Source organism: Nematolebias whitei, chromosome 2, assembly GCF_014905685.2.
Source record: "Nematolebias whitei isolate Nwh7 chromosome 2, NemWhi1, whole genome shotgun sequence".
Taxonomy (NCBI): Eukaryota; Metazoa; Chordata; class Actinopteri; order Cyprinodontiformes; family Rivulidae; genus Nematolebias; species Nematolebias whitei.
Genome location: NC_056499.1, coordinates 52,933,393 through 52,956,081, shown reverse-complemented (window position 1 = coordinate 52,956,081; position 22,689 = coordinate 52,933,393). Strand labels below are relative to the sequence as shown.

At 45.2% G+C, this 22,689-nt stretch overlaps 1 protein-coding gene across 1 annotated transcript in view; it reads left to right on the top strand.

The window, feature by feature from the left end:
• Positions 1-1,124: 1,124 nt before the first annotated feature.
• LOC119427245 (FH1/FH2 domain-containing protein 3) overlaps positions 1,125-22,689 on the top strand; it is a gene marked incomplete in the record, with an annotated part of 67,290 nt that continues 45,725 nt past the window's right edge. The window contains 7 exon segments of the mRNA XM_037694829.1: positions 1,125-1,191; positions 2,722-2,748; positions 3,292-3,342; positions 6,915-7,072; positions 9,962-10,018; positions 22,091-22,237; positions 22,520-22,683. Of these exon segments, the coding sequence (XP_037550757.1) occupies positions 22,150-22,237; positions 22,520-22,683 (252 nt within the window).

Here is a 22,689-nt window from a genome sequence, read left to right as displayed (position 1 = left end):
GCATGAAGTGCTCCAAAATCTCCTGATAGCTAGCTGCATTGACCCTGTGCTTGATAAAACACAGTGGACCAACACTAGAAGATGACATGACACCCCAGACCATCACTGACTGTGGGTGCTTCACACTGGACTTCTGGCATTTTGGCATTTCCTTCTCCCCAGTCTTCCTCCAGACTCTGGCACCTTGATTTCCGAATGACATGCAAAATTTGCTTTCATCCGAAAAAAGTACTTTGGACCACTGAGCAACAGTCCAGTGCTGCTTCTCTGTAGCCCAGGTCAGGCGCTTCTGCCGCTGTTTCTGGTTCAAAATTGGCTTGACCTCGGGAATGCGGCACCTGTAGCCAATTTCCTGCACACGCCTGTGCACGGTGGCTCTGGATGTTTCTACTCCAGATTCAGTGCACTGCTTCCGCAGGTCCCCCAAGGTCTGGAATTGGCCCTTCTCCACAATCCTCCTCAGGGTCCGGTCACCTCTTCTCGTTGTTCAGCGTTTTCTGCCACACTTTTCCCTTCCCACAGACTTCCCACTGAGGTGCCTTGATACAGCACTCTGGGAACAGCCTATTCGTTCAGCAATTTCTTTCTGTGTCTTACCCTCTTGCTTGAGGGTGTCAATGATGGCCTTCTGGACAGCAGTCAGGTCTGCAGTCTTACCCATGATTGCGGTTTTGAGTAATGAACAAGGCTGGGAGTTTTTAAAAGCCTCAGGAATCTTTTGCAGGTGTTTAGAGTTACATCGTTGATTCAGATGGTTGGGTTAATAGCTTGTTTAGAGAACCTTTTCATGATATGCCAATTTTTTTGGGACAGGCATTTTGGGTTTTCATGAGCTGTATGCCATAATCATCAGTATTAAAACAATTAAAGACCTGAAATATTTCAGTTGGTGTGCAATGAATCTGAAATATATGAAAGTTTCATTTTTATCATTACATTATGGAAAATAATGACCTTTATCACAATATGCTAATTTTTTGAGAAGGAATTGTGTGTATATATATATATATATATATATATATATCAGCTTTCAAACTGATGCACCAAAATATTGAGTATTTCACAAACGTGTGTGTGCATGCGTGCGTGCGTGTGTGTGTGTTGCAGCTCCCCTTGCTCAGACGTTTCGTGTCAGGAGAAGTGTGTGTCGGAGCCGCCTGGCAGCAGGACGCAGAGTAAGACCAGTCTGAGGTGAGTGATGTGGCGTGGTAACCATGGCAACTGGAAGACATGTATTGTGACTGACAGGACCAATTTAACCTGCTGCGTACAGTGGATCCTCTGACCAGTTCTGGATGTTTTCAGTCCTGAGCTTGAACCCTGAGCATGTCTGAAATATAAAGGTTTAAAAAGCGGTTCTGGTTGATGTTTGTTGTTTCCTCCTGGTTCTTCACTGAATCATCTTTCATCATGATCCCAGAACTGCTCTGTGTCATTTTAAACATTGTGATTTTGTTTGGATCATAACTTTATTTCTCTGTTTTATCCATATAATTACAGATATTATTGTTCACATAATCTGAATGTTTTCAGTTTCTTCTGTTGGAATAATTTTCTTCTTTTTTCTGGCTCAGTTTTTATATTTTCAGCTGTTTGTTGAATCAGGATGATCTGGATCGGTCGACGTATTCTGTTCTTTTTATTACAATCTAAGCATGTTTTTCTATTTTTTTCTTCTAAAAGATTTGTCTGAATGCCAAGTCAATGACAGTACTTTACTTTTTATTTTTTATTATTTTTTTACAATCGTAACTACTTTTGAATTTCTGCCTTTGTAGCTGTACATACAACAAAACATTCAGCTCGTTTCGGAGACCATTGCTGTGACTTCTGATTTTCTAACTTTTATAATTTTCAAAATATTTATCTTTATTTACAAATATTTTACCACAGAACTACATTCAGACCTAATCAAATTAATTTAAATCTGCTTCAGCTGACTGGCTCCATTTTACTTTTTATGCTACTTCTATCTTATAGCTAGTTCTCATCAGTCTCATTGGCTACTTCTAGCTTCTATCTAGAAGTTGGATTATTGTCTAGCTTTGGCTACTTCTAGCTAGAAGTTGGATAATCGTCTAGCTTTGGCTACTTCTAGCTAGAAGTTGGATCATTGTCTAGCTTTGGCTACTTCTAGTTATAAGTTGGATCATCGTCTAGCTTTGGCTATAGCTAGAAGTTGGATAATCTTCTAGCTTCGGCTCATTCTAACTTATAGCTAGAAGTTGGATCATCAGTTAGCTTTGGCTACTTATAGCTTATAGATAAAAGTTGGATCATCGGGTAGCTTCAGCTACTTCTAGCTTATAGCTAGAAGTTGGATCATCGGCTAGCTTCAGCTACTTCTTGGTTATTGCTAGAAGTTGGATCATCGGTTAGCTTTGGCTACTTTTAGCTCATAGGTTGGATCATCGGCTAGATTCAGTTACTTCTAGTTTCCAGCTGTAAGTTGGATCATGGGCTTGTTTTGTATAATTTCTGTCTGAGTTAGTGAAGCTCTGATTTCTGACAGTGTTTGTGTTTTCAGACAGTAACAGTTGTAAAAAGATGGTGAACGTTAGATCACATCTTCACATGACAGGAAACAGGAAGTAGATTTGGCCTGCAGCTTGAATCTGACCAATCACAGAACTCCTAGGCCTTCCTCCAATAAACCATGTTATTTCAATTAGTTGCGCTAATATTTGTCTTCTTCTTTCTTTTCCTTTCATCCTCCACCAGCTCAGTGGAGGTTGAGGAGGTCCTCTGGTGAGTATTTGTCCTCCCCTTTTCATCCTCCTCCTCCTCCTCCTCCTCCTCCTCCTCTTCCTTCTCCTGTCTGTATTTCAGTGTGGAGTCCAGCTGCATAAAACAGTCTGGTTTAATATTTTCAGGTGTTTTCAACTGCAGGGTGGAAAATTAAAAACCTTTCCATGAATTTATCAACAACTCGTGTGTCCTGAGACTCTCTGTGTCTCCTGTTTTCTGTCTAAATATTTGTTCTGGTTCTGGTTCCTGACTATGAAATGATGCAAATGAACATAGAAACAATAAAAAGTCTTGAAGTGAGACAGTCAGAGGGAAGATGATCAGACAAGTGTTCCTCTTTGGGTTCTTTGGGTCTTCATGCAGTGGAGCTCCTGCCGACTGGAGCATTGTGCATGCGTGTGCTTGTGTGTGTGTGTGTGTGTGTGTGTGTGTGTGTGTGTGTGTGTGTGTGCGCGTGCGTTCTTGCGTGCATGCGTTCTTGCGTGCGTGCGTGTGTATGTGCGCGTGTTAAACCAGTTTGAGATGATTGTTGTGTCTCTGCAGCCCAGACAACTGTAATGCAAACCTGGACAAACCGGTTCTGAGGAAGCTCCAGTAAGTACGCCTGCAGCCCCACTGCATGATGGGAGCTGCAGTGCTGCACGGTGTGGGTGTGTGTTGGGGGTGAAAATCTGATTCCACTCTCACATGGTTGTCAATCAGCTTCTTTTTGGGAAATCTTCATGGAAATGATTCTGTCCCTGGGCAAAAGTTCAAGTTTGGGTTTGACAGGAATCAGTGTTACTTTCTGTGTGTGCGTGCGTGTGTGTGTCCCATCATATCTCTTCCTCAGTTGATTCCATGGGAACTGAGCATGAACTCCACCTAGTTCTGGCTCAGGCGCCTCATGTACAAAGACTTGTGTGGATTTCCTACTGACACATGGCGTATGCTCAAATAAATCCAAATGCATGAAACGGTGCACGGACATGAATCCAAACACACTTCCTTAGTAGATCCCAGTCAATGTGGAATTGAGCAGCCATGATGGAATACCTGACTCCTCCCGGTACACGCCTCCATTTAAATATGTAAATAGATTGAAATGTGCCCTGCACCTGAGGAATCTCCTGAGAATCAAAAAGGTGGAGAGAGAGTCTGCGTGAAGTTAATGATGTCCAGTTAACCAGTGAATATAGGGTGCAGTGGTGGGTACGATAATCACAGCCAGTTATGAATCTTTGTGCACCGTGATAGACCGTATCCAACATCTGCAGGGTGCTTGTAGGAGTGTTCATGTAAATATTGTCACTTTAGTCAATGGAGGAAAGGAAAGTCACAGTTACAAGGTGTTTCCTAACATTCAGAGTTAAACAGGATCTATTTCAGAAAAAGAAACCCAGTTTAACTTTCATTTTCTTTACCAAGTTTTCAACATGAGGCTTAAAAGAGAGATGTGAATCAACCAAAATACCCAAGTATTTATAAAAATCGACACTCAATAGGAACACCATACAAAGATTAAAATAGAAGAAAGGGCTGTTTGTACCGACTTCCTGTTTGAAAACACCATCCCTTTAGTTTTATCCACATTTAGCACCAGTTTGAGATGGAACAAATCTGACTTGATGATGTCAAAAGCAGACTGTAAAAGCTGGAAAACCTTAGCAACTGTTTTAGCTCGACAATAAACAACTGTAGTCAGCATAAAAATGTAAGGATGTATCAGGAATGATCTGACCTACATATGTAGATTGTGAAGAGGGTGGGTCCTAAGACTGAGCCTTGTGGTACACCATTGTTGACTGTTAAGTAACTGGAGGACGTACCATTATGTTGAACACATTGTCTCTGAAAGATAGAGAGCCGACCAATGGTATGATCTGAGAAACCAATTTCTGAGAGCTTATGACACAAGATGTCATGATCCACAGCATCAAAAGCTTTAGACAGGTCTAAGTAAAGTGCAGCAATAGTCTAATCAAAAATTTAAAATGACCGCAGCCTGGCAGTCTCCGTCAAAGTTTCTCCAGGAACTTTCTAGTCTCATTTTATTCTTGTTGATCCAGGATCTCTGTTAGCAGAAACGTCTTCATCCTGTGATGGAGCTTTTACAACAATGCGTGTGCAGTTTATAGCTCCGATTACATCAGGAAAACCAGCCTATGCTGTAATTCTTTAATGCTGGTCTGTTCAGCTGCATTGTGGGTATTTCGATGTACCTGGTTGATGCATGGATCATTCCATCCTACACAGCTGGCATGGCTTGACTCAGGGTGGACAGGCTCATTTCTGATCGGTCTGCTAGCTCCCTCTGGAATTACCTTGTTGCTATAGGAACTCCAGTGTGGTCAGCAGCTGCATGTGCACGGGCAGTGCATGGCTCCTCGCTGTGTCGCGATCCAAGATCGGCCGCAGCTCAAAGCACAGTTCCAGAAGGACTGACCTTGAAGACTAAAACTCAGTCGTCCTCAGAGAATCCTGTCGGTCTCTAAAGACTCGCTCTCTGTGTGTTCACCAGTTGTTATTTCTTCTGATAAAACTAAAGCCGTTGTTGTTAAAGATGTTTCCTGCTCCACTTTGTGCAGCTTTTATATTCACTCATCTAGTTTCATACAGGTGGATGTATGAACTGTTCATCATGTGTGTCAGGAGGGCGGCACAGTTGGTAGAGCTGTTGCCTCGCAGCGAGAATGTTGCCAAATCAAATCCCGGCCACAGATCTGTCTACATGGAGTTTGTATGTTCTCTCTGTGCATGTGTGGGTTTTCTCCAGTTACTCCGGTTTCCTCCCACAGACCAAAAACATGCATGTTAGACTGATTGGTAACTCTAAATTGTCTCTATGTGTGAGTGAGAGAGTGAATGGTTGTTTGTCTCAATTTGTCTCTATGTGTCCCTGTGATGGACTTGGACCTGTCATGGGTGTCCCCCACCTCTCACACAGTGACTGCTGGACATGGGCACCAGTGACCCTAAAAGGAAGAAGCTGGTAAAGATGATGGATGGTCCACAGTGTAGCTCCTACCCACTTGAACATCTTGCACCAAAAACATTTAGGTTTACTTGCATTAATTGTTCAGTTCCACTCCAGAAAAACACTCATCTTTAAAACTAGAAACATTCATTGTTCAAATCCCTCAGTGACGGGGGACATGGGCGTACCGCTCGTGTCATATAGAAACACAAACCTGATAATGGGCCGCCTCTGAACATCGTAAAGATGATTAACAATTACTGTTGCAGATTTTCAGGGATTTGTTTGGAAGTTTAGGGCAAACGTATTTTAATGAATCTCAAGAAACTCTCAAGTCCTCTGTGAGAAAAGATTTACAGCAGTTTGTCTTTGTACCCGACGCTCCTGAAAGGTCAGAAAGTGGTGAGTTCCTCCCTCATCAGTGAAAAGCAACCAAATGGGCAGGATGTTATGAGTGCTGATGGTTCTGGACTTTAATCTGTCATTACAGATTGATGTGTGTCTGGTGGTGGGGCTGACACATTGCTGGGTTTGATTCTGAGTATAGTCTAATCCCTGGGTGTCATCTGGTTTGGTTTTGCACGTTTATTTGAATTGTTGTGTTTTTGCCTCCATGCTGCCGTTTGTGTTGTTCCTCCTGCTCGTTTCTTCATCACACCTCAGCTTTGGCTCCAAACCAACAGTGAGACTCGTCCATAGGTCCCAATGTTCTCTGGTTTATACAAACTTTTATTTTTGAAGTTGAAACCCTGAACAACATGATGACCTCCGAACAGGAGAAGAGTTACATCTTTGAAAAATAAATAAGAATAAAAGAACTTTAACTTATTTTACATTAATTTAGTTGTTCCTATTATTTCTCACTTTGTTTATTTTCATTTTCCTTTTAGGTCTTCTGCTCTGAATCAATTGGTCTGAGCCACAGTTGAAACACATTTTTAATTTTCAGATTTCAGATCATTTTAGGAGAACTGATCACTCAACTGACCAAATAATTGAAAGATCTGATCAAAAGATTGTTTCCCCAAAGTGTTCTTGTTCCATCTGAGTCTGAATGCAGGAGCATCTGGGTCTTGTTCAGGTCACATGGTCTCATCTGGGCCACTGGGTTTCACCTGGTCACTTCTGGATCAGCTGATGTAGCCAGGGTCACCTGGTCTCATGAGGGCTACTTGGCATGACCTGGTCTCTCCTGGTCTCCCCTTCACAGAGGCACCTTCCTGCGCAGCCTGGCAGCTACTCAGCTGGAGAAGAAGAGGAGAAGTAAACACCTGAGCCAGTCCTTGCTGTCCTTATCTGATGATGTCATCACCCTGAGCCCTCTGCTACCAGTAAAACAGGATGATGTCGTTAGGCCTGAATGTACAGGTAATCTTCACACGTGAAGCCTTTAGACACTGAATGTACTGCCTTGCTTACACACTCCTCAAAAGTGGTGAAAGTATGTGAACCTCTAGGATTAGCAGTTAATTTGAAGGTGAAATGTGTGTGTGTGTGGTGGGGTGGGGGGTGGGGGGGTAGTATTTATGTGTGTGTACCACATCAAAATCCTAGATGGCTCGAAAATTTGATAAAACTATGCTTTCTGGGTTTTTTATTGCTTAAAACTACAGATTTCTCTAAATACTGGGCTGGCCAAAGATTAATCTATGGCAGCTAAAGCCACCATTGACCACGCCCTGGCTTTCGCCTGTTCTTCTGCACAGTGCAACTCCTACTCACTTGACTATCTTGCACTAAAAACATTAGGGTTTACTTGCAACAAAAAAAATTAAATCATTTCATCTAAACCAGTTTCTTTTAAGTGAGTAATGTTTCGTCCCCCATCCAGAGGACTTCCTCAGTCTGCGGCCTGCCAACCAGATCTGTCCCATAGGTAACCTTCACTGCTGTGTTTCAGGAGTTTGGCTTAGCTTCCAAAATTTACTTGCATTTCCTTTTCAGTTCCAGTCCAGAACAACACTCACCTTGAAAACTACAAACATTCTCTATTCAAATCCTTCAGCAACGGGCAACATCAGGGTACTGCTTGTAGAGTCTGCTTTACTTTTGTAATTAATTACTTAAAAGTCCCTGCTCCTCCTGGTGGCTCAGAACACCAGGCCACTGTAAAGTGTGACTGGTACTGTGGCATCAGAACACCTTTTCAAGTACAAGTATGCACACCTTTGTAATTCCTATCAGAGCCTCTAACTCAAGGACGTCAGAAGCATCCGTAATGTGGGGGGAAACAATGATGTGTGTAGGTGTGTGTGTGTGTGCGCGTGCACGTGTGAGGACACGTTAAAAAAAGGTGTTCACTAGTGAACAAAAAAGCAGCATTTCACCTAGATTTCCTTTAATTCCACACATTTAAAACATGTTTCTCACCAAGTTTGTGTAAATTCAGCTGTGAGTTTTAAAGACATTTTAACTTTAATACAGAGCATCAGGCCGGCACTATTTGTCTTTATAGAGAAATAAAAAACATCACCACTGGGCTTTTTTACTTGTGTTCAACACTCCTCATCTAGATGCTGTTTCTCATGAAGCTTGAGGACAATAAGGTGTGGTGTTTTTAAAGACATTTCAACTTTAATGCACCTGAACACACCACGTTTCTTACACCTGCAGCGTCTGACAGCGTCACAGTTACTGCTAAGATAAGATGCTACAGACGTAGCGCTCCACTTCTCTCCTCCTAACATGAATATATGTTTATGATCAACCCTCTGGTCAACAACTGCCCACACTAAGCTCGCTAAACTGGCGAGCGAGTAACACAGGTACCTCCACCTCCTACACCTGTGCACGTTTTCTTCCGAGGCAAGAGGCATGAAGCGACGGTGGAGAGTTGGAGGTAACCAGGAAAACCTGGAGTGGAGTTTTAGTGATTTGAGTATTCTTCTTTTAATCAAGTGGAATGGATTCGTTCACGAAGAAAGAGAAACTGTGCCGCCTGAACTAATGTTTTATAGTAAAAGTGTGTGTGTGTGTGTGTGTGTGGGGGGGGGGGGGTCCAAATGAACGTTTTTTTAATGTGGGGGGGACTTGTACCCTTCACATATAATGGTTGCGACGCCTATGCTCTAACTACATATCCTCCAAATTGTAAATTATAGATCTGGTCAGCTGTTCTCTCAATGCAATTGATAAAATTTTCTCAACGAGAAGACAAGGCGAAGGAGAGCCCTCATGCCCTGAGGGGACACTTGCAGCTGGATACACTATGGATTCGTGGGGGCAGTGGAAGATAGCGTGTCTGTCTACATTGTGTGTTGAGGATGTAGAAGACGCATACATAATTGGATTTATAATAACTGGATTTCTGCTTTTTGGTGTTTGCGAGTATCTGGCATATCAACAAATTTGGAAGACGGCAGCAGTGGTTCTGGCAACTGTGTCTGTCTTCTTGTATGAAGGAATGTACTGAGCGGTAAGCTCTCAGACTCAGACGCTACATGAGCTGAGCCATAAGCTGGACACAATTTCTGAGAATCGCAGACCACTTGCAGCTCCTGGGACTCACTGGCATGAATGACTCGACCTTGGAGAAGCTACAAGATCTGTCCGGCGGTATGACCACAAAATTTGGCTGTTTGGAATCACCAGTGAGACGTACCAGCAGACCTTTGAAGGCAGACATGGAAATTCAAGTAGATGCTGCCTGACCCAAAATAATTATCTGAATTTGGCTTCCCCACTCAGCCTTGAATTGGCCAGCTATCTCAACTTCTCCTGGTTGTTTATGTGAACGAGAAGCTCCATCCCCCCTGATTGCTCCCCTCCCGAGGACATCTGTGTATCTGTGTCAGAGTTGTGCCGGCTGACAGACACTTTGCCATCTTTATCAGGACTATGGAACTTTCTGTCAGTATCTACGGACAACTCACTGTCCTCGTCAGTCTCCTTATGCATAAATGTATTATGATGTCATCAGTATGTTGCTGCTTCATGTGCTGAGGTAATTTTTTTGTAACTTTCACGCTATGTCCCGTCTAGAACACAGTGCAAGATTTGATTGTTTTTTTTTTACACCTCCCCTCCCCCTCGTGTTTCTTTTTCCTTATCTGAAAAAAGGGCTGCACCTCTCGAGATCAGCAGCCTCAGTCACCTCCGTCTCCCCATGTCTGTTTGTTTCTCTCGAATGGGCTGTACTGAAATGTAGCTTTGGTGCAATGACAGTGATTCTGATTCTGACCGTATTGGTATCAGTTCATCCCTTGTTGAAATATTTTATATCGTTGAAATCAGGGTTTTTTTTGTTTGTTTTTTCAGGTTCATCATCCAGCAGTTTGGACCCAATCCGACAGTCAGACTCCCATAATGATCCAGGTAAAATGCCTTCATTACCAGCAATGCCCTGCTCAGTGTTACCTGTTCATTCTGAGTGTCCAGTTTCTTTTCATCACAACTTCAGAGGAGGAGGAGATGTTTGTTCAGTTTGATGTAATGCTGTCTGCTGATCAGAGCTTCTATCGGAACACTCTTACTAAAGATTTACTTTCTCCTTAAAGTCCATCACCCACCTTTATAGTCCCACATGCTCTTAATGGGTAGACTGTTGTAGAATACAATTTTTTTATTTGTATTTCTCCATTCGGGCCACGTACGTCTGAAATTTTTTTTTAAACAAACCAGTCACAGAAATACCTGAGCATGCGGTCGACGGTTACCGAAGGCTGAAGATGTCATGCTGGGGATCTGACGCATGCAGGAGTGTACATTCACCGGCAAGAGTGTGTATTTATGGGCATGAGTGTGTATTCACAGGCAGAAGTGTATATTCTGGATGGAGGCTTATGCTAGTGAGGAGATTTCAGTGAAAAATGTTTGTAATTTAGAAGAAATCTATGATGACTTATCTACAAGTGATGAAGAAGAAACAACAAATAATCTTTCATTTCCTCAAACAAGTCCTCACTCTGTCTCAGCCTCTGTTTTTCTTTTTCATCTCTGCCTCTTCTCTCTGAGAAGTTCTGACTCCTCTGCTTCGTCCATTTCTGGGTTTGCAGCTCCATCCTCCACTTCAAACAGAAGCTGCAGCTTCAAGTTTAAAATTGCCCCGTTGTTTTGACTCAAGCACACTAAAACTGACTAAACTGACCACACCACACTGCACCCTAACTATAAACCCAAACACGCTAAAGATCTTGAAAATTTATTTTCGACCTTAGTTAAACATGAGGTAGGGGGATGTTCTATTTCGTATAGGCTTTGCCCTTTAAAAGCTGACGCTAGTGGGTTTTATCCCATCATGCAAAGCATCGCACTGAAAAGTTTAGTCCATGCCCACCTGCTGTGTGGGCACCACCCGGTCAGTATAAATTACGTTAAGAGCGGGTAATCGGCTCCCAATTTTCTTCAGCAAGCTAATAGCACTGACCTTCAACAAAAATGTCCAGCACCAACACCATCCGCCTGTGTCCGTCCTGCAAGACCGGCTACTTGCTGAGTTTTGACCTGCACGACACCTGCGAAGGATGCCTGGGTCTGTTTAAAGAGACAAGCATTTAAGTGGAACCTGATCCAAAGATTCAAATGAAGCTTTGATCAGGACCTGCAGGACCAGTATTAAATCCCACTGGAACAAGTGGGTGTGAAACAGGCCTGCGTCTCTGTACACCTTTTAGAAAAACGCTTCATCAGCGGATGATTAAAACCTGTTCTGTCTCAGAAACCTTCGTGTCAGGAAGAGATGGCTGCAGCGTGCGTTTTAAACGTGCTGGATGCAAATTTCTGTCCATCAGCTGCTGCAGAAAGAACAGCATGCCACCTAATGGACATGAGGTGGCCTCTACACCCTTCTCTGTACACCAGCACTGAAAAGCTGTCCGCTTTATGTGTACATCGCTGTGGTAGATGCAACACGTGAAACCTGAATTGTGCGCATCACATCCTGTGGGCAACCCATCCTCTCTAAGTGGATTCGTTCAACGGCCAGACCCACAGGTGCTGGCCTATTTCTGGGTAACTCCTGGTCGCTCCTCCTGCCTGGAGGAGAGCGTCCTCCCTCTACGGCAGTTCCCACAGGCACCCCGACAGCAGGCGTTGCAGGGCTGGGAACCATGGTGCGTTCACGCGTTCGGGGCCACCAGGAGAGCTGTCAATCCCTCCTCCTGAGCTCTGTTCAAGAACCGTAAAATCAGAGGAGGTGGAGAAAAACGTGTACAGAAGCATTTTGGGCCATGGACCGTGGACAAACTCATCCACCCCAGCGCTGGTTCGTCTCGTGGGCTCAGAGAAACGCATAATTGACACTGAGCGTTTCTCGTGTCACAAACAGGCCCACAGCTGCTATATCAATCTGAGACAAAAAGCTCCGTAAGAGGATGATTAAAGGTTGTTCTGTCTCCGACAACTTTGAGACAAGAAGAAAACACGGCTGTAGCATACGATAGTCGTGCTGGACACCAGATTTCTGTCCCTCGACTGCTGCAGAAAGGACAGCATGTCGTCCAGTGGACATGAAGTGGCCTCTATGCCTTTCTCTGTACAGCAGCATTGAAAAACTGACCACTTGATGTGGACAGCGCTGTGGTGGTTGCAGCACGTGACTCCTGAATCGTACGCACTACATCTTGAGAGAGATCCATCCTCTCAAAAAGATCCGCACAGCGGCCAAACCACAGGTGCTGGCCTATTCTGATTAATTCCTGATCGTTCCTCCCGCCTGGAGGAGAGCGTCCTCCCTCCACGGCAGGTTCCACGAGCGCCCTGGTAACAAATGTCGTAGGCCTGGGAACCATGATGCGTTCACGCACTTGGGACAGAGGAGCTGCCAGTCCCTCTTCCTGAGCTCGGTTCAGAAAACCGTGATATCAGAGGGAGAGAAGAAGGTGAAAAGGCATTACAACCACAGGCTGTGAGCAGGCACGTCCACCCAGCGGTGGATCGTCCCTTGGCTCCACGATAATTATAATTGACATTGAGCGTTCTCTCGTGTTGCTACACGTCCACAGACGCTGGCAAGATTTCTACCGTGTCTGAGCCATAGCTCTGGGTGGAAAGTCCCAGGTCCCCATGCCCCAAAAGACCGTCTTTGGGCATCACATCCGCCCCCTGTTCGGAATACATGAGATGTACCCACTCCAATGGAGAGCAGATTGGGTGTGCCCCACACAGCATCTGTCTCACAATGTGGCACATGGGTTGAAAACGCATACATCTCCTGCCAGTATGTATGCAACAGTCACTTGCTGTCTGTGTGAATCAAAAACCCTGATGATTCTGCAGCTCAAGGTCAGTGTTGAGTCACATTCAAAGAACCCGTGCAACACTCCAAAAACATTTAAAAGAGCTGCTGTGTGGAGAGCCACAGCGGCCCCACAGCTTGTTAAATGTGTGTGATGTAGGTCTGCTGACAGAAAACAGCTGATATCACTCAACCGGTTCACGTGAGTTGCACTGCTGCCACCTGTCTGTACAAGCTGCTCAGTAGCAGCAGGTGTCCAGATAAAGCAGAATTAAAGCGGCTCGGGCGCATAATGGAGTGTTGTTTCTCACAGCTCAGAAATTGACAATCTAGAATAAATCTCATCTTTCCAGTTCATTGGGACCAGGAAGTGATGAGAGAGACCTTGCGTTTTCCTCTCCTTCTGAGACTCTAGAAATTACATTTAAAACAGAATTTCCTGAGCTTCTGCTAGAGGGGACAAGATCTGTTCATAAATGACAGAAAAAACGTCACAGAGTTCCTCCACACCGGGGTTTGAGCTGAACTGCAGCGTGAATCCCGGATGAAAACGGTTCGCCCATCCGTCTGGAAGCGCGCGTTCATTGCCACCCGTTTATAAGCTATAAAGCGGGCACGCATTTATGCTGTGAAACTCACATACAGGTCCTTCTCAAAAAATTAGCATATTGTGATAAAGGTCATTATTTTCCATAATATAATGATAAAAATGAAACTTTCATATATTTCAGATTCATTGCACACCAACTGAAATATTTCAGGTCTTTAATTGTTTTAATACTGATGACTATGGCATACAGCTCATGAAAACCCAAAATGCCTGTCCCAACAAATTAGCATATTTCATCCCACCAATGAAAGACAAGTGTTTTTAATACAAAAAACGCCAACCTTCAAATAATCATGTTCAGTTATGCACTCAATACTTGGTCAGGAATCTTTTTGCATGAATGACTGCTTCAATATGGCATGGCATGGAGGCAATCAGCCTGTGGCACTGCTGAGGTGTTATGGAGGCCCAGGATGCTTCGATAGGGGCCTTAAGCTCATCCGGAGCGTTGGGTCTTGCGTCTCTCAACTTTCTCTTCACAATATCCCACAGGTTCTCTATGGGGTTCAGGTCAGGAGAGTTGGCAGGCCAATTGAGCACAGTAATACCATGGTCAGTAAACCATTTACCAGTGGTTTTGGCACTGTGAGCAGGTGCCAGGTCGTGCTGAAAAATGAAATCTTCATCTCCATAAAGCTTTTCAGCAGATGGAAGCATGAAGTGCTCCAAAATCTCCTGATAGCTAGCTGCATTGACCCTGCCCTTGATAAAACACAGTGGACCAACACCAGCAGCTGACATGGCACCCAAGACCATCACTGACTGTGAGTGCTTCACACTGGACTTCTGGCATTTTGGCATTTCCTTCTCCCCAGTCTTCTTCCAGACTCTGGCACCTTGACTTCCGAATGACATGCAAAATTTGCTTTCATCCCCAAAAATTACTTTGGACCACTGAGCAACAGTCCAGTGCTGCTTCTCTGTAGCCCAGGTCAGGCGCTTCTGCCGCTGTTTCTGGTTCAAAAGTGGCTTGACTTGGGGAATGCGGCACCTGTAGCCCATTTCCTGCACACGCCTGTGCACGGTGGCTCTGGATGTTTCTTCTCCAGACTCAGTCCACTGCTTCCGCAGGTCCCCCAAGGTCTGGAATCGGCCCTTCTCCACAATCCTCCTCAGGGTCCAGTCACCTCTTCTCGTTGTGCAGTGTTTTCTGCCACACTTTTCTCTTCCCACAGACTTCCCACTGAGGTGCCTTGATACAGCACTCTGGGAACAGCCTATTCGTTCAGCAATTTCTTTCTGTGTCTTACCATCTTGCTTGAGGGTGTCAATGATGGCCTTCTGGAAAGCAGTCAGGTCGGCAGTCTTACCCATGATTGCGGTTTTGCGTAATGAACAAGGCTGGGAGTTTTTAAAAGCCTCAGGAATCTTTTGCAGGTGTTTAGAGTTACGTCGTTGATTCAGATGGTTAGGTTAATAGCTTGTTTAGAGAACCTTTTCATGATATGCTAATTTTTTCGGACAGGCATTTTGGGTTTTCATGAGCTGTATGCCATAATCATCAGTATTAAAACAATTAAAGACCTGAAATATTTCAGTTGGTGTGCAATGAATCTGAAATATATGAAAGTTTCATTTTTATCATTACATTATGGAAAATAATGACCTTTATCACAATATGCTAATTTTTTGAGAAGGACCTGTACATGCTGATGTGAGCTGGAGCGCGCTGAGTGAGAGAGAAAAAACACGCGCGTCCCCGAGCATGCAAGACATTGTGTGTTGCTGATGCTACGGGGAGAGCTCATCTGAGTTGTGCTCACGTTGTGTGCCGCTGCTCCTTGTAACACTCGGGAAGCGGGTGCACGTATGAGCCGACGTGCCCTGAAGGGTCGTGTGTGTGCATCCTCATTCATGCGATGCCTTAAGCCAGGATTACCGCGGGGGCGCGTGTTGGCACTGGTGCGGTCAGGAAGTAGCGCGCGGCATCGGTGGAACGAGGTTACCACTGGCTCGGTCTGCAGAAACACGTTCATTGTTTGCTGCGAATCACGTGAGCTTTTGTGTGATTCCACGAGCTGCAATATTAATTCAGAAAACCTTCTTCAAGGATGTATGAGCCGAGCCGCTGTGAGGCTTGTGGAGCTGCTGACGCCGCGGGAGCGCGCGTTGGCACTGGTGCGGTCAGGAAGCCGCGTGCGGCATCGGTGGAGCGAGGCTACCACTGGATTGGTCTGCAGAAACACGTTCATTCTTGGCTGCAAGTCACGTGAACTTCAGAGTGATTCCACGAGCTGCAGTATTAATTCAGAAAACCTTCTTCGAGGATGAAGGAGCAGAGCCGCTGTGAGGCTTGTGAAACTGCTGGCGCCGCGGGAGCGCGCATTTGACACCACTGCAATGAAAAAACGTGTGTCGCTTCTGCCGAGAGCGAGATACGTTGCTGAGCTCGTGCCGTGGTCTCACGTTAATGTTGACGTGAACGGCGGGCGCTGAGAGCTGCGTGCGCGCTCTCATGCCGCGGGAGCACGTATCGGCACCGCTGACAGTGAATGAAAACAACCTTAAAAAGGCTCATTCGTGATGAGTGTGTGTGATAGGGCCGCTTGTCAGATAAACCATGCTGACAGCCTGGCTAAAAGACACTTCATCATAAAATTATGTTATTTCACATCGTGTCATCAACACACCTCCAGCAACCCGACACCTGGTTACCTTCCGTTGAGATCTGTTTGTTGTCCTGGAGGACCCCCTGTTGGCGAAGTCCGGGAAAAAAAATGAACTTCCGGATGCCGGGGACGTCTGACGGGAGGGGCTGGCGTAGCAGAGCTGGGGAGGTGTTGTGCAGCCGTGGAGCATCTTGAAATGATCTCTCGCTGATGAAAAGAGGACCTCCAACAAGCTCCTGCAGCTCTCCTGAGAGGAAGGTGGAGTGACGAGCCAGGAGAACCTCTGGGACCTCGTTCTCCGGCTGCGATGCGGGTGGCAGACAGCAAAAGAGGCGCACCGGTTGAGGATGACATCAGCTGCCCTGTAGACGGAGCATACTGCAGGGGCCGGCAGCGTCGTTAGCAAGCAGCCGCTACGAGAGCGGAGTGAGCCGAAGGACAGAGGGCCACCGTCTCTTCCCGCCTCTGAACGTGTATGCCAACAGCGTAACGTGTTGTTCGCTGCGGCCGTGTGGAACACATGCTGGTGAGCTCAGTTGGAGAGCGGTGTCACCGTCTCGGTTATGCTAACCGGAGGCACGGGACGCTGGTCCACCTCGACATCTTGCCCCAATGAAGCCTCCATCAGGCTCGGCTCCAGGGGGCACGGAGGGACTTTCCGCTCAGTGAACCCCTGCTCTGGAGATGGGTGCGGACTGTGTAGACCGGCTCCCCCAATCTACCAGGAAAAAACCCGTCTGTGGCCTCGCCCGTAGGACGTCCTGTTGGGAACACAAGGCCATATGGATCGAGACGGTGAGCCGGAATGGAACCCAGTAAACAACCTTCCCGCCGGATCATCCGAACTGGCGGGAAAGGAGTAGGACGTAAAAAAGGGTCCCTTCATGTCAGCCGCCTCCTGAGTTAAGCCGGGCAACCCCTGAGGGCGCCGTCGGCCGGGAGCGGTGTGATCGCCGATGCGAAACGAGGTGGGATGGGGTGAGCATTCACTCAGCCCCCCTCCACCGACACTATGCTCTCCAGGAGGGAATGAGCAGCGGGGGGCTGCAGCTGAGCGCCGCCTGTCCCGGAGGAACCATCCGATTCGCTCCGAGGGTCGGCGATAAGAGGAAAATTACAAGATGGCGTTGTCCAGCGTGTAGTGACCTGTCACTGAGAAATACTCCTCGACGCTTACCTTGAAATAAGACTGCTCGTCAGCTTCTCCTCGGGGAGGAGAACTCACCGGACGACCGGAGGTTGACTGCCGGGCCAAGCATCCTTAACAAAGGTTGGTCATCTACACAATTTTCCTTCTTTGTTCTTCTGACAGTGCTATTAGCTCGTTGAAGAAAAAATGGGAGCCGATTTCCCGCTCTTAACGTAATTTATACGGACCGGGTGGGGCTCACACAGCAGGTGGGCATGGACTAAATTTTTCAGTGCAAATGCTACGCATAACGGGATAAACCCACTAAGCCACTAAGCGACAGCCTTAAAGGGCGAAGCCTATACGAAATAGAACTGGTTTATTGTTTGAAGTCTGTACTTTTGACACAAATTAAAATTTCCAAATGTATTTCCTGCAAAACTTCCTGTTTCCTCACTGTCTATGTGTGCACCCTCTTCACATGGCTCATAGTGTCTGATCTTTCAGGTTTCCCCATCCCTGTGCACGGTGGATCTGCCTGAATAATTAGCCCCGGATCTTTCCTTGATCTGGTCTTAAACTTTCCTTTAAATACCTACATTATTACTGACCTATAATCCTTGGATAATGAGTGGAAACTTTTTCAACTTTTAGGTCAAGGTCAAGGTTTTCTTCATTGTCATTCACATTTGTGAATTCTTGTAGCAAACTTAATTCCTCTCCCTTGAAGAAAAACAAAGAATCCGGTAATTTCAAGACACAATTCTCTAACGTTTATTTTCAGTTTGAATGATGACAATGAAAATTATGGCAAATATGGAATATGAATGAACAGCCAATAGTATTATTTCAGAAAGTGAATGATGTAAATATGAAGACTTTGAGAAGGAGTATAGATTCAATTTGGACTAAGGGTTTTAGCTCTTAATGTTAAAATTTAGGTAAGCTCATCTCAGATTCATGAACTAATCATGTCTAAACTAACTCAGTTGGCACTTAGCATTGTTTTCTCATCAGAAGGAAGATGTTCTGTTCTACCAGAAGATGCCATATTTCTCTCATTACCACGGTGGATTCGGGAAGAGCCGGTGGCCTGCTCTTCCAAGAAGGATTTTGTTTCTCAGTGCTGCGGTCCGTTCGGCATGTACCCTCTCGCTCCTGGGTGTTTGAGCTTTTAGGACTTCTGGGTTGACGCTGAGCCAACTCTCCACCAGGACAACTTCTTCATCATGGGCGCTTTTCATTGAGTCTCATCTGCGACTCTCCTCAGCAACTGTTTTGACCATCAGCTTGAACACACTGCTCAGCTCAGCTGCTCCATAACAACTGACTTGGTGTCCTGTTTACCTGAAACCTCAGACGATTGTGCCCCTAATTTCCAACCAATCAGAGTGCTCTCACAGTGGGTGTAACCTGACTGTGTAATTGATGTAATTATACCTCCCTTCTCAAAGTCCCAGAGAAGACAATTACAACAGCCCTTTGTTAAAGAGGGACACCTTGTCTTACATCTCTTTCAACAAAATGCAAGTTTGATCCTAACGAAAAACTGTAAAAACAGTGGTGTCTTTCAGTCTTTGTTCAACTGATATTAACTTCCTTCATTGACACAGCAACCAGTCTCTGTTAATAAGGACAAGTGAAGTTCTTTGAAGATTTATTTTTAAGGAACACAAATTCTTGGTCACTCAGAATAGAGGGTTACTTAATACAGAGGGGGTTCCAGGATTGTAGTCTGTATATCAGGGTGGTCCAGGTGTGGTTTAACACACACAGAAAAGGTAGCATGTGACGCAGTGTCCCTGCTAAGGACGGTTTGTTTCTGATAAGGCCTTGGATGAATGCTACAACAATGATTTTCTTGGTTAGAGATTCATGAGTCTAACAGCTTCTGGGTAGAAGCTGTTCCTCAGTCTAGTGGCTCTACACTTAATGCTCCTCAATCTTCTGCCTGAAGGGAGTGGGGCAAAAAGTGAGTGTGCTGGGTGAGTGGGGTCCTTTATGATGCAGGTGGCTCTCTTCCTGCATCTGGAGGTGTAGATGTCTATGATGGTGGGGAGGCTGACTCCATCAGACTTCTGTGCAGCCTTCACCACTCTCTGCAAAGCTTTTCTTTCTGCAGCTGTGCAGCCTCCATGGCACACGATGATGCTGGAGCACAGGATACTCTCCACTGTACACCTGTAGGAGGTGGTGAGGACTGAGCTTCCCAGACCAGCTCATCTCAGCTGCCTGAGGAAGTAGAGTCTGTGATGAGCTTTCTTGATCAGGCTGGTAATGTTGTTGCCCCAGCTGAGGTTGTCATTCAGGTGCACACCCAAGTACTTGTAGCTGGAGACTACCACCGCGGATCCTCTTGTATTCGGGGGGGGGGGGGGGGGGGTTGTTCCTTCTGAAATCCACAATCTCCTTCGTCTTCTTCACATTGATGTGAAGGTTGTTCTTCCTGCACCAGCTCTCCAGGTGTTCCACCTCTTGTCTGTAGCTGGACTCGCTGTTTGTTATGCATCCCATCACCGCACCACTGCTATATCATCTGCAAACTTTACAATGTGACAGCCTGGATGGGTAGGTACACAGTCATACATGAGCAGAGTGAACAAGAGGGGGCTCAACACACAGCCCTGAGGGGAGCCAGTGCTGAGGGTTATGGTGGAGGTTATACAGGTTAGTTTCATTGAGTCATGAGGACTCATTTTCAAGAAAGACCTGTTTTAGATAAAACCACATATAATGTACATACAACAATAAGCAACAATAAAATGCAAATAAAATAAAAAGTAGTGTTAAAACAAATTCTAATCAAGGTGCTGACGAGGTAAAATACTAAAAACAGGAACATTTGCTTTGATTACGCTTATCGACCTTATCAATCGTTTAAAATCCCTTAAGGAAATCAAAGTGGACAGCTTCAGATCTTGTTGCAAGGTGTTCCAGGAAACAGGAGCAGAGTAAGAGAAGGCCTTTTTTCCAAGTTCAGTCCGTAATGAGGGAATGCTGCAGTTTAATGATGACCTGAGAGAGCACACTGTAACTGCACTGACAATGTGACATGGAGATATAAGAAGGCAGCAGACCAAGGAATGATATACTGTATAGATGAAGACGTACCAGTGTGAGAGCCTGCGGTAGACGGCATCTAACATCTGCAAGGTACAGGCAGGGGCATTCACATCAATGTCACCATAATCAATGGCCGGTATGAAAGTTACAGCTACAAGGCATTTCCTGGCGTTCTGTAAGATCTATTTCAGAAAAAGAAACCCAGTTTTAATTTCAGCTTCTTTATCAAATTTTCGACATGTGGCTCAAAAGATACAGTAGATGTGCATCAACCAAAATTTCCAAGTGGGCGGCTGTGGCTGAGTGGTTAGAGCAGTCGTCCTCCAATGCAAGAGTTGGGGGTTCTAATCCACCAGCAGTCACATGCCGAAGTGTCCATGGGCAAGACACTGAACCCCTCATTGCCTCCGATGTGTGTCCCATCGGTGTATGAATGTGATCTAAAGCACTGATTAGTCTCTTTAGAATGATTTGTTCAATTAGCTTTGTAAAGATCTAGTAGAGTGCTGTATGAATGGGTAAATGAGGCACAGATTGTAGTGTAAAGAGCTTTGAGTATCTTGAAATAAGATAGAAAGGTGCTATATAAGTACAGTCCATTCCATTTGCCAAGTATTTGTAAGAATCCACAAACTCAATAGGAGCACCATGTGTGGATAAGATGGAAGGGAAGACTGCTTGCACCAACTTTCAGTTTGAAAACGGCATTTCTTTGGTTTTATCAGCATTTAGCACCAGTTTGAGACAGAACAAGTCTGAAGGAATGATATCAAATGCAGACTGTAGAAACTGGAAATCCTTGGCAACTGTTTTAGCTCGACAGTAAATAACTGTATTGTTAGCACAGAGGTGCTAGGAGACATCAGGAATGTTCTGACCTACATTACTTATATAAACTGTAAAGAGCAAGAGTCCTACGACTGAGCCTTGTGGTACACCGTTATTGACAGGTTAATATCTAGAAGAAGTACCATTGTGTTGAAGACATTGCTTCTGTGTCTGGAAAGTGTCTGGAAACAGAGTACTATGTTATCCTGCCCTTTTTACTTTGACAAATATCACCCAAGGGCGGCTGTGGCTGAGTGGTTAGAGCAGTCATCCTCCAATGCAAGAGTTGGGGGTTCGAACCCCACAGCAGTCACATGCCGAAGTGTCCCTGGGCAAGTCACTGAACCCCTTGTTGCCTCCGATGTGTGTCCCATCGGTGTATGAATGTGATAAATCACAAAATTTGTCTCTTTAGAATGATTTGTTCAATTAGCTTTGTAGAGCTCTAGTAGAGTGCTGCATGAATGGGTAATTGAGGGCACAGATTGAAGTGTAAAGCGCTTTGAGTGTCTCAATAAGATAGAAAGGCGCTATATAAGTACAGTCCATTTACCATTTCTTGCAAATTTCCTTAATTTTTGGGGGAAATGGGTTCTAACTCTCTTTGGCTGTATTCCCATAGGTCAGTGCAACACACCAATTTGGCATGTTTTTATTCCTGCAACAAACATGCTTACCAGAAATTAGAAGTAAACAATTGACTGTAACTTTGTACAATAGAAATATGTATGTCTTGCATGATCAGGTTCCTGGCATTACATCACACTCCTTATATTGAAGTGAAGGGGCTGTTTTCATAGCTGTGCCTGAAACCGCTTGGTATCTTACAAAAACTGTGCTTCTAAAACCAGTTTGCATTACTTTTCAATGTTTGCCACAGAATCTGTCATATTTTGCTGGGTAAGAAACATGGTGGGTGTTGGACTTTAAATTAAAACGGTGTGTGGGTCCATGTGTGTGGTCACGTTTGCAGCCCTGTCTGTGCAGCGGCAGTGCAGCACACTGTCTGATGACAAGAAGTTTCTGTTGGACATGATCTACTCAAACTCCTCTGCCACAGTGCCTCTGCGCCAGCCTGCTGTTGAAGCCATCACCACAGACGAAGAGAGCTTCAAGGCTGGTGAGAGAGCTCATCTCCACACTGACATTTGGAAGAAAGGGATCTGGAAAATAAGGATTCTTCTCATCTTATAATGAAAATTAATTGTTAAAAATAAAATTAATTAATAATACAATAATTATTCCAAGCTGTCTCTAACGTTCTTCATGATCTTTCGTCATACTGATGCTTCTAGTTCTGATGATTCTGTTTGAAATAGACACAATGTGTCCAGCTGTTCTATGGTCTCAGGAAACTGTGTCAGAGTGAGATCCCTCTGTGTTTTTTTTCCACTTGTTTCAGTTGAAGATCTAAGCGGTTGTGTGTCGAAGCGTGTGTCCAACTTCCAAGCAAGCTCCGTGGAGTCCACCACCCCCAGTGAGAGCAGTGACTCCCGCCGGGCAGAGCTGGGGATTCTGGAGGGCTCCACCCAGGCGGCCCGTGCTCGGCTGGCCGAGGAGCAGCAGGTTCAA